Raw genomic sequence first — 12,150 nt, 5'->3', positions numbered from 1 at the left:
GCTTTGCATATGCATTATGAAGCGCATTTGCAGTAGTTTTCTTTGGATGTATCGTATGTAGTGGAAGGTACGTCCATCAGCGACACATTACACTAAGCGCGTCTAACGCACGCTACAGTCAATGGTGGCGGACGATGTATGTGTCATTCCAGTTGTTCAGCACTTGCATGATTTTTTCAATAACAGTACTGACGGACGTCATTTGTGGTTGCAGTTCGTACTAATTTATTGTCGCGATGATTAAAATATCACTGTGTGTAAAAAAATGATATAAAATATTTATAGTTTTTGCTTTATGAGTTTGTCTAATATGTGAGTGACGGCTATTGTTTCACGTGCTAAGTATTGTGGCGTAATGGGTGTATTTTAACTAAAACATTTATGTAGGTTTCCATAAATCTTATTACTTATTCATCCACGTCTTAAAGAAACCATTCTAAGAATCGAAAACAATTCTCTTAAACATTTTCACTTTGAAAAATAACTGTTTTCTCCTTCGGTAACTATCGATTTTGTCCATTCTTGTAATAATAACTTAGTAAATAATGATAACATCATGTTTTAGTAATCAGAGAGTAACCATCGTATCACTGCCTCTAACGATCACTTGTACTAATTATACATTTCAATAGCAAAATTGACACTATATGTGTTTCTCAATTACAGAATGCGAAGGAAAAATTACTGCAGGGAATATGGGCGAACAAAGAAGATGGTCATGCGAACCCCTACAGGGAGCTGGTGGAGAAGTACGAAGCCCTCCTTGAAGTGCAGCTATCGCAAGTGAAGAACGTGAGGAAGAACAAGGAGAACTCCTCACCGAACGCGCAAAACCAGTCCGGTCCGCTGTCGCTTCAGGACGAGCTGCAGACGTCGGGAGACTACAGCCAGTTCAGCGTGAAGGACACCGACGAAGAGAGCGGCCATGGGGAGGAGGCCCAAAAGGGTGATAAGCAACAAAAGAAAATTGAAACCACTTCACGAAAGAAGATCATACAGACACCAGATTTTTCGGAAGCGGAAACTTCCAGCTCCGGTTTCTCAGACGAGACGAGCAACAAAGCCACACAGACGGAGCGCGAGCGACCTGGCTCTTTCCTGTGCACTATTGCCGACGGGGAAGACTACCGCTTCAGTATTTACGATGACGTCAGCCCCATGGACAGTCGATTCCGCAACAGGCCTGAATATCGCGAACTATTTAAGGAAATCTTTACTATCCTTAAAAAGGCGGCCGAAAACAAAGACGAAGGAGAACAATTGCCTCTACTTGATGATACTACTGCCGGTAAAGTACCACCAGTTACACCGGCGACGGAAGAACCGCCGGGTAACTTCACCGACGACACACAGAGTGTCCTGTCATCAGTAATGTCTGAACAATCAATTCCAGTTTCCGATATTACCACACCAGAAACACCTACATTAAAAGAAGTTGAAAAGGTTGCGCCTTTTCCTGAGCCTGTTCCTAAGAAAGAACAAGTGAACAACAAGAAAGAAAACAAAGCAAACAAACCAGTGGAAGTCGACACCGAAAAACCTAAAGATCACGAAAAGGCAAAGAACAAGGAACAAGAAAAAGACAATGAGAAGGAAAAAGAAAAGGAGAAGGAGAAGGAGCGCGTCCTCACACCGCTGGTGCGCCAGCCGCTGGAATACATTGCGGCTACTAGAAAGAAGTCAAGGCATCGCAACCGCAAACACAGCCAGGAACGCCAGGGCGCTGACTCTCCGGTGTTCCCGTCGCCACCGAAGGTCACCTATCAAAAGTCATCGAACAAAAAGAGGCGAGACTACAGACCTATCGAGGCTAGTCCACTCGTAAGAACGGCAGAGAGCGAATGGAACGGCGCTACTTTGCAGTTCTATAATAGAAACTTAAACTCGCCGACCCCAAGCGCGAGCGGCAGGACCGGCAAGATCTACCAAGGTTGGAACCCCGAGACAGACTCGTGGGACATCAAACAGAGCACTGCCTCCCAAGAAATCCACAAATTAAGGAAGCTAGAGCTTTCTTACGCTGAAGTACTGAGAAACGCCGACAAAACAAAATCCAGGCGTAAAAAACATCAGTAATTATTTTTTAATCGTCGACCCCTCTTGCTCACAGTGAGAGTCGAGAGATTCAACCGCCATTTGTCCTTTGCCAACTGGACATTATTATAGTTTAGGAGTATTTGTGATCTGCTATAGTGTAACATTTCATTTGTATTCAACTACGTTCGCTATCACAAATTTGCCATAAGCCACGCCGGTGCGTCAGTGCCGCAGTGTTACATCGAAAATAGACCGAAATACAATTTTTGTCATACCGACCCTCCGATATTAATATATTCCCATTTTAAATGTCTACAAATTAAATATGCATTTATAGAAACCAGAGCACCTATGTATGTCTCAATATGTCATTAGTGGGGTACTGTTTCCATGGAATTGGAGTTTGTGATTTTTAACCGCGAGTTTTAACACTTAACTCTGTTCTGTTTCTATTTTAGTCATTATTTTAATTGTATAATATTATGTATTTGAATTCTGATTTGTAAATATGCATTTTTAAGTTAATTATATTTTTTTAATTGCCATCGATTTCGAGTACTCGTGGTTCCGTGCGGAATCGTATGCTGAAGTATTTAATGCAGACGGAGAGAAAGAGAGGTCAGAGGTATAAAATAAAAATTTGCATTGGTATTACGAAAGTTTTTCATTTCAATATTCGCTATGTATAAATATGTTTAAATAAAACACGTGTATATTACATGGCTATAATTTAGGTTACTTTTTACACGATTGCTATCCGCCGTTTTCACTCGATCCCAATCTTAATCTTCGATCCGTTCTCAAGAAAAAACCAAGCAAAGAAAATCATTCTTAAACATGTCAAAAAAGACTGTTCTGATTGATCTATTTCCGCGATGGATCAAAAAAGCGATTGCAATCGTTTATTGAGAATGGCGGTGGTGTGGTAGTGGTCTACTTGTTCTGCGCCTCCAGTTCCCGCTCGACGATCTTGCGGTACTCGTCGAAGCCGCCCTCGATGCTGGCCACGGAGCCGCCGCCGCACACCCACAGCTCGCGACACACCATGCGGATCAGCCGCTCGTCGTGAGACACCAGGATCACGCCGCCCTGACATATACAAACATCATTTATAAATCATAACCACATTCTAAATATCATTTTTTTTTCTGAAGACTAGCAAGTCTTCAAAACGAAGAAGAATCTACAAACTATGCTTAGTTTGTAGATTCTTCTAATAATTGAAAATAACATAAAAGGGAAAATATAATCTAACCCCCTTATTCTTATTGAGATACAATAATATAAGATAATCACAACGGCTCTATGTCTACGCACTGCGAAGGCTGCCATGCCGTCAGCACTGAGAAACAGACTTGTTATCACAGCTTTGCTCCGTCCTTAGATAAAAAACGTCTATAAATAGGGGGTTAATCGATAGTTCGTACTATATAATTCAATAAATGAATAAACATCGCTCCGATAAAGGTGATTAATAAAGCCGTTTAAAGGCATCAATGTGTATGAAAAGTACTTCATTACTTGATGGTAAATACTAACTACAGCTGATACATAATACCGAATAGTACTTGTACTATATCGATATCGAAAGGCGGACAATTACAAATACACGGCCGTCACTTGATATCGATTTTTGTAACCCATAAGCAGATTCTAGAAATTTTATCTGGCTAATCGCAAGTGCGAAAATCTAATATTTAAGCAGTGAAGTATATGGGGCGAAAGATGGCATTGCATGTTAATAGAAGTTAGACACATAATATATCTTGTATTCACTCTATCTTACTGAGAGAATTCAACAATATACACATTGACAGATCGATACTGCAGTTGAACTTGTTACAAGAATTGCCTAGTTGCAAACAATAATCCAACATGCCCTACATATCATCGCTATTTTAGAAATTTATGCATTTAAAAAGTTATCAATCTGATCCGCTAGGGGTTATATGCATAGTAAATATTTTGTATCCGCGTTAATTCACCAATGACGCAGTATTATACTATATGGCTCGAGAATGAAGATTCAATTCTATTCCACTTAGCAAGCCTAATTGGGGCTAAGTATTGGCAAGCCTAATGGAGGCTAGGTATAACACTCACGGTGTACTTGTTGATGGCCTTCCCTAGCGCCTCTATAGTCTCTATGTCGAGATGGTTGGTGGGCTCGTCGAGTACGAGGAAGTTGGGCGCGCCCATGCACATGCGCGCGAACGCCACGCGAGACTTCTGCCCTCCGGAGAGACTCGCGATGGTCTGCAGCGCCAGGTCTCCGCTCACGCCGAAACTGCCCAGCTGCCGTCTGTACTCCTCTATACTTTTACCTATGAAATGTGAATTAAAATATATTTATTTATATTACAGTGCTTAAATAAGGTGAACCATATTAGGACATGGTTTGTGTATATTTGGCCGGTAGTATTTATTATTATTTTATTTAAATTTTTCGAAGCAAATCAAGTAACGAAAATACGAAAAACTATTTTTAAATCTATATGTACCTGGATAACTCTTTTGTAACAGTTCCACGGAATTGACATTCATCTCCAACTGGTCGACATGGTGCTGCGAGAAGTAACCGAACTTGAGTCCTCTGTGCACGCTCCTTATACCGCTCGTGGGCGATAATATGCCCATTATTATTTTTAATAACGTCGTTTTACCCGCGCCGTTGTCACCTACCTGAGAAAATGAACATCATATAAACCTTTATCCATAATAAAGAAAGCAAAGATACATCTGTTACATGATTATTCATATATTGTCTTCTAATCCGGCATAAATCAACTCTACGTAATAGGTACATGTTTTCTCTGATACATACCGATAGAGTTCATTTTTATATCTACCAAATATGATATCTATTTTAGGTACAAATATATCTTACTTTTAATAAATATAATTCACTTCTGTCTATATTTTTTTTTATAAAATCATAATAAAAACTACTGAGACTAATTTACTTGTTACCAAATACCACGCCATTATAAAGTCATAATAGATCTTCTGGCATAAATTTACTCGTTTTAACGGCATTACATAATTAAAGTATTCTCTATAAAAACATCTACCTCATTAATGTCCACCAACCATTGTTTGGATTTTCCCACACATAAATGAGTTTCTGACACTAATTTAATTATAACACCTAATAACTGTATACAATTATTTATATAAAATAGCATAAATTTCATGATCTCAATACTCACAATACATATCCTAGATTCTAGCGTTGCTCCTAAGTTAACGTTGGTGAATATCACTTTGTCCTTGGAATAGTAGAAGCCGACCTCGTTTAACTGCAATATGGGCGGCGACAGAGGTTCAGTCTCGGGGAATCTTAACACTACATCCACTTCCTTCTCCACTGGTTTCAGTTCAGGTCTGTAGGGATGGGAAAAAGTTAATTAAAAATCGATTTTGTATCTTTGTAGTCGGTAACATTTAAAAAATATATTATACTTTGAGGCGACATTAGAAGGTGCATTATACAATAAAATCAGAATTCTAGACATTTTTCTAGTGGACTTTTAAGTTCGAGGTAAATGATTTTGTCAATAACCCTGTATTATCATGAATTAAACATACTGTATATACCGAATACATACTGATCATATATTACTTAAATCTGAATCACCCTAAGATTGACTGGGACAGAATGCTTGTGACATTAAGTCTGCCTGTATAAGTGTAAAACAAATAATTACAGTTTGTCGAGCATCTTGATCTTGCTCTGCACGGAGGAGGCGCGGTTGGCGTTGTATCTGAAGCGGTCGATGAACTCCTGCGTGTGCGCACGGTGTTGTTGCTGTGCTTCGTACTCGCGCTGCTGGTTCTTCAGCTTCTCGCTCTTCGTCTTGTGGAACTGCTCGTAATTACCTCTGCAACAGTAGAGAATTATTTATAACGCGCGTATAAACTCAAGTATTCTTTCCTCAAGTCCAGCTAGGCAAAACTGCCCGAGTACTGATTGTAGTGATAGACTGGCCCAGCAAAAATGGATTTCATGGTGAGTGTAACATGGTTCATATTTAACTAATAGGAATGAAATCGATTTTATCGACCACTATGGGTATTTATCGATTTTCATCTATACTATTATATAAAGCTGAAGAGTTTGTTTGTTTGAACGCGCTAATCTCAGGAACTACCAGTCCAAATTGAAAAATTCTTTTTGCGTTGGATAGCCCTTTGTTCGTGGAGTGCTATAGGCTATATATCATCACGCTATACCCAATAGGAGCGGGGCAGTAATGGCTAATCTTAGGAACTACCGGTCCAAACTGAAAAATTCTTTTTGTGTTGGATAGCCCTTTGTTCGTGGAGTGCTATAGGCTATATATCATCACGCTATGACCAATAGGAGCGGAGCAGTAATGACTAATCTCAGGAACTACCGGTTCGAACTGAAAAATTCTTTTTGTGTTGGATAGTTCTTTGTTCGTGGAGTACTATGGGGTATATATCATCACGCTATGACCAATAGGAGCGGAGCAGTAATGGCTAATCTCAGGAACTATCAGATCGAACTGAAAAAATATTTTTGTGTTGGATAGCACTTTGTTCCTGGAGTGCTATAGGCTATATATCATCACGCTATGACTAATAGGAGCGGAGCAGTAATGGCTAATCTCAGGAACTACCGTGTTTGAACTGAAAAAAATCTTTTTTGTGTTGGATAGCCCTTTGTTCCTGGAGTGCTATAGGCTATATATCATCACGCTATGACCAATCGGAGCGGAGCAGTAATGAAACATGTTGCAAAAACGGGGAAAAATTATTAGTTTTGAGAGCTTCCGTTGCGTGCGCTGCGTAAACGATTAAAGTTATGCAACAATGATGTATGACGGGATTATTCCTCTTAAATAGTTCTAAAAATATATTATAAAACAAAGTCCCCCGCTGCATCTGTCTGCCTGAACGTGTTAAACTCAAAAACTACCCAACGTATTAAGATGAAATTTGGTATGGAGACAGTTTGAGAGGCTCCCGGGAAACTACTACTTTTGTAACGGAAAACTTTAGCCTGAAAAAATTTATAACGCGGGCGGAGCCGCGGGCAAAAGCTAGTTATTAGATATACACTGACAAATTTATATTGGCAGAGTTGCACTATGTCGTTACTTACTAACGAATCCATTACGAAATATACCTCATACTTTTCCAACAGCCATAAATTATAATATGATATTAATAACTACAAAAATACGATAATTCAATTTCTCACCTATATGTATCTATCCTTTGTGTGTGTAAATGCATTATATCTGTAGGCACTGTGTCGAGGAAGTTTCGGTCGTGGGACACCACTAATAGTGTCGTGGGCCAGTTCTGCAAGTAATTCTCTAACCAGATGATCGCTTTTATGTCCAACATGTTCGTCGGCTCGTCGAGTAATAGCAGATCCGGTCTGTGGACAAGATTTGATAAACTTTAAAGCAACTGTACTGTGAACGATTGTCTACGGATAAAGCTTTCTCTTGTCTCATAAAGTTTATTATAAATAGAGTAAATAACATACTCCGAAATATTTTTTTCTTGTTTCAAGTCATCATGGTAAAATGTGGTACATAGAAAAAAGGGTAACAAGTAAAACTGGTCTGAAAACTATATCAATCTGATAAAAGTAATGAGTATTCATGTGATTAATTTTACAATAAACACCGTTTTCCCCATTCACCCCTGACTTTTCACTCCATATTGAAGTGATGCAAATTTTTTAACAATGATATTGCCACCAATATTGATCACACATTTTGTTAAAATTATTATTATGTTTTTTTTTTTATTATTTACTTTGAGAACAGAGCCCTGGCAAGAGCCAGCCTCATCCTCCATCCACCGGAGAAGGTTTTAGTCGCCCGCGCCTGCATCTGCGGCGTGAACCCCAGACCGCTTAGTATCACCGACGCCCGCGCAGGCGCCTTGTCAGCCTCGATGTTCTCTAACTGCACGTATATCTCGCTTAGCTCTGTTGATAGGTTAGGATCTGTTGATCTAAAAAAAAATATATGATTTTTTATATTTACGCGAATGTAAGACATTTAAATATTGGTCCGCTACGTGACCACGAAGGCTGCAAAGTCTTGAAAACGTCGGGAGAAATTAATTTATAAACTGCTATATTTTTCTATCTGTACTGATTTACAAGCGTTTTCAATAAACCACTCCAACACTAATTTTCGATGTGATTCCGAGTACGGAAGCGATCTAAATACGCCATTTGTAAGTGTGTCAAAAAATCTTTGCTCTGATTGGTCTATTTTTGCGATAGATCGAAAAAGATATTGGGGTCGTTTATTGAAAACGGGCGATAGAGGTAAAGTTTGTGTGTTCATATACAGGATATTATTCTCTAAAATTACTAACCCAATTCCATAATTCCAATGATATGCTATATAATCCCATCAGTGCAAGGTTTTTTCTTTAAACTAATATAGACGATTCCTTTACAGAAATATAATATTTAAACTATATTATACCAATATATACATATTGCATATGAAATCCCTTTGAGTTGTAATAACTCTATATGATAATAACATTGCTTCAAGGGTAACCACATTGCATTTATAATATGTCCTAGTACACCATAGTAAGATTAATTTATTCAACAGATAAATACAATAAACAGGAAATAAATACTACACAGCACTAATACAATATCAAACAGCAATATCTGTATTACAAGTTTCTTTGTTTTTACTAAAAGTAATTCTTTGTTAATGCTTACACATAATAAATTTTAAGCATGAGCCCTCAGCAGTATTTTAATTATCATTGATAATAATGTTAATAAAATGACCTTTTTTCTTTAAAACATACTTTCTTGTTTATAAATCAAAACTAATTTGGACTTTATTAAAAATTTACTACAAATAAAATTTTTTGGGTTTGAAATTGATACCAAAATACTTGAATATTTTTAATGAATCTTAATGAGAAAAAATACCTTACCCATTGTTGATAGCAGCTGTAATCTCCTTCTCTCGTTTCAAGAGATTCTCTCTCACCGTATCACATTCTAACACACTCTGCAACGCTAACGTCTCATCTCCCACTACTTCTTGTTCAACATGGAGAATAGAAATATGCGAGGGTATCTTCAATTGCTTACTGGATATCATTCTAAGTAATGTTGTCTTGCCGAGACCATTCCGTCCAACCAAACCGTACCGTCTACCAAATGCTAATATTAAGTCTGCTCCTTGTAATAATACTCTGAAAGTAGTCATAAACTTGTATAAGTATTGATAAAACAAACATAAGAGGGTTAAACATGAAATCTAAAATGTGAATCATATAAGTTTTGGTTTACATCTGGTAAATCATATATAACAATTCAGACTTACCTATCACCATACGCAATGTCAAAGTTTTCTATTCGTATATCTTGTGTTCTATTTGTCCCCTTGGCTTCGAGTTTATTGTCCTTTTTGGACGTCACCTGTGATGCTGTGGCCGTCTGCAGCACCGGCGCCGCCACTGGCACCTTCGCGTCTTTCTGCTTCTGCTGTTTCTGTTGTAACTTTGCTTCGGCTTTTTCTAATTTCTTAGCATCTACTTTCTGCAGGAATACGATTTGTTTATATTAGTAAATTAAGTCTTTATCGAGATAACTATGAGTTAATCAATGCCAAAACACATACTCTACACTGCTGTAAAGCTTTTCATATAAAATGAATCTTACAATATTTAGTTAGTTAATTTGAACACTAATTTTACTTCATAATGTTTGGTCCCAATGTGAGCAGTGAAGATAGCTAGCCATATTAATATTGTGCAACATAACACAACTAACATTTGCAACCATGGTCATAAGATTTTATATTATGACTAACACAATACAATAAAACTAACCAAACTATCATCTCTAGTCTGGAGCCATATACTTTTGAGATCATCAGTTTCAGTGAGAGTTGTCGTCATAGAGGCCAGGTGTATGGGTGCGTCTAAAACCTTTCTGGGTCCGTTACTGGCCGGTGTCTTGTCTGGCTGCATCATGTGTAAGAGCTCCTCACATATGGCTCTGTCAATAAAATTATTTTTTTGAAATAATTGCGAATTGTCGTAAAAGTATCTCAAAATAATCAAAAGTTTCAATAGCTCTGATTATGAAAAAGCATGATTTTATTTTTTTATCAAATACTCTTTTGGTTTTTTGGAAAATCTTCTAAGTATGTTATTAAAAAAATTATCAATAAGTGAAAATATTGTTAACAAATATTTTAAATATTTGATATAATAATAATGCTCTTAAAATGGGTTCCCTGTAAAATCATACATTTTGATTCTCAAAATATTGCACGGTATCCATAAATTAATTTGCAATAGGTGATTCATTATTAATATTGTGAATACTTAATTCTCTGTTATAGAGAATTGAACAATACACATGGTGTACATTGAACTAAAATTGCCAAGTTTCATTTATGAGAACATCTATGCAATTGTTATTTGTATAAATGTATGATAGCATTTACAATAACTATTTTTGTGATTATATTACAGTAATTACAGCAAAATCTCTACACAAATACTGCACAAAATTAGACTCAGGCGTAAACATACATATCCCGAAACAGGCATCCATCCACACACAAAAATAATATGTAAAGTTCTAGGGGATTCTGTTTTCACTTAAAGGAAACTTGCCCACTCTTTCCCGTAGTGTCTCAGCGTGAGAGCTCAATATACCGAGTTTCACTCGAGCAGAGGAAAATCTCAACCTATGGTAATTATATGATGCATAATAGTATCTAAACATAACATTTGAATATTTGTCAAACAACCTTATATCATTTTCAGATTTCTCCGATATCCCTTGCAGCACTTCACCAACAGCCTCATATACTTCTTCAGTATCTTCAAATTCGCCAGCACTATTGTCCAGGATATCTGAAGGCAACATTACATTAAAGTGGAGATGGAGTTGCCATGTCTGTAGATCGACTGAACAACATTGTCGGAGCTGACAAGTGTTGGGTTCGAGACCACAATTTAGTAAATATAGTGTACAACACCCTACATGTTGAATGGATAACTTGGAAAAGGTTGTGGCTAGGAAAGGGTGCAGTCTGCTCAAAAATGAGGTGGTCCACAATTACTTTGGCAGGCTTGTGTTCAGCAGTGGATGGTAACTAGTCTGATTAGAAATTTTAATGACAAATACAAGTCATAATAAAAATTCAACAAGCTACCTTGTTCTGATGATTCCTATTTCATAGTTACCTGATAATTTTATGTCAAGAGGACAGGCATAGTTTAGAAGATTTTTGAAGGTTGCATATCTATTTTTAATTAAAATTACAGTTTTACATTATTGGACTTATGAACATATAAAGCCTATTCTGGGGGACTATTGTAACCAACCATTTGCATTTTTTTACAGGAGAGCCTTGAGCCTCTCTTTACTATGTCTAAAGTATTTATGGTATATTTCTAATATGTTGCAATAAAAAATCACCTAATAGAAGAAGTAAATTATACCATTTTATTTTAGTTTGCTCAATTCAATACAAATTTATTATAAACACAATAGAAATATTATTCCTTCTTTTTTAGAAAAAATATATTTCTTGTATCTTTTATACTAAACTAAGTGGTGTGGCTTGTATTCATATCTTTAATACACGACTTGTGTGAATTAATTATATATCTTTTTAAATTGTATTAACCATTAGGAGTTCATTTATTATTATGCCGGGTTGGTGAACATTTAAAGAGTATGAACGAATTATAATAAACATCGACAGTTAATTATAATTATCAAATTCAATAATACACAACAATTATTAACACGAACAATTATAACATAATAACAAAAATAAATCGCCACAAATCGATATAATTGCCTAAACAATATTTTATAATTTTTCCATGTATAAAATAGAAAATAATAAAATAAAATGCTTATAACCTTTATTGAAACTTACCTTCGACATATTTCTTCAGTTCGTCGTCAATTAATGGAAATTGACTTTTAAGAAAGTCTCCAAAGTTAGCCATTTTCTTAACAAGAATAAATATTAACACTACAATAACTTATAACATTTATTTATAAAAAAGATTGCTACAAATTGCGAAAATTACAAATCGACCGATATCACGTCA

At 36.5% G+C, this 12,150-nt stretch overlaps 2 protein-coding genes across 5 annotated transcripts in view; one reads left to right on the top strand and one right to left on the bottom strand.

Moving 5' to 3' along the window:
- The window catches only part of LOC115449500 (cerebellar degeneration-related protein 2-like), a 94,104-nt gene extending 91,413 nt beyond the window's left edge, over positions 1 to 2,691 (top strand). For all 4 annotated transcript variants that reach the window (XM_037439624.1, XM_037439625.1, XM_030177344.2 and 1 more), the window contains exon 6: positions 667 to 2,691. In XM_037439624.1, the coding sequence (XP_037295521.1) occupies positions 667 to 2,076 (1,410 nt within the window). In that variant the 3' untranslated portion in view covers positions 2,077 to 2,691. The remainder of the gene's footprint in view (positions 1 to 666) is intronic.
- Positions 2,692 to 2,748: 57 nt separating this feature from the next.
- On the bottom strand, positions 2,749 to 12,045 carry LOC115449501 (ATP-binding cassette sub-family F member 3). The gene is made up of 12 exons (XM_030177345.2): positions 11,973 to 12,045; positions 10,830 to 10,935; positions 9,898 to 10,066; positions 9,390 to 9,604; positions 8,995 to 9,258; positions 7,834 to 8,034; positions 7,265 to 7,447; positions 5,745 to 5,918; positions 5,247 to 5,421; positions 4,539 to 4,719; positions 4,141 to 4,361; positions 2,749 to 3,126 (listed from the first exon to the last, which is right to left on the bottom strand). The coding sequence occupies exons 1-12, from the start codon at positions 12,043 to 12,045 to the stop codon at positions 2,971 to 2,973; spliced, it is 2,118 nt and encodes a 705-aa protein (XP_030033205.1). The 3' UTR covers positions 2,749 to 2,970.
- Between the last annotated feature and the right edge of the window lie 105 nt (positions 12,046 to 12,150).

This window comes from Manduca sexta, chromosome 17 (genome assembly GCF_014839805.1).
Source record: "Manduca sexta isolate Smith_Timp_Sample1 chromosome 17, JHU_Msex_v1.0, whole genome shotgun sequence".
NCBI lineage: Eukaryota > Metazoa > Arthropoda > Insecta > Lepidoptera > Sphingidae > Manduca > Manduca sexta.
The sequence above is the reverse complement of the archived record's forward strand: the minus strand, read 5'-3'. Positions and strand labels throughout refer to the sequence as shown.

Coding starts and splice junctions, on each gene's coding strand:
- LOC115449501 (XM_030177345.2), bottom strand. CDS start 12,045: ATGGCTAACTTTGGAGACTTTCTTAAAAGTCAATTTCCATTAATTGAC. Junction 9,259..9,389: donor GACATTGCGTATGGTGATAG/GTAAGTCTGAAT, acceptor GACTACTTTCAG/AGTATTATTACAAGGAGCAG. Junction 5,919..7,264: donor CAAAGGATAGATACATATAG/GTGAGAAATTGA, acceptor CTACTGTTGCAG/AGGTAATTACGAGCAGTTCC.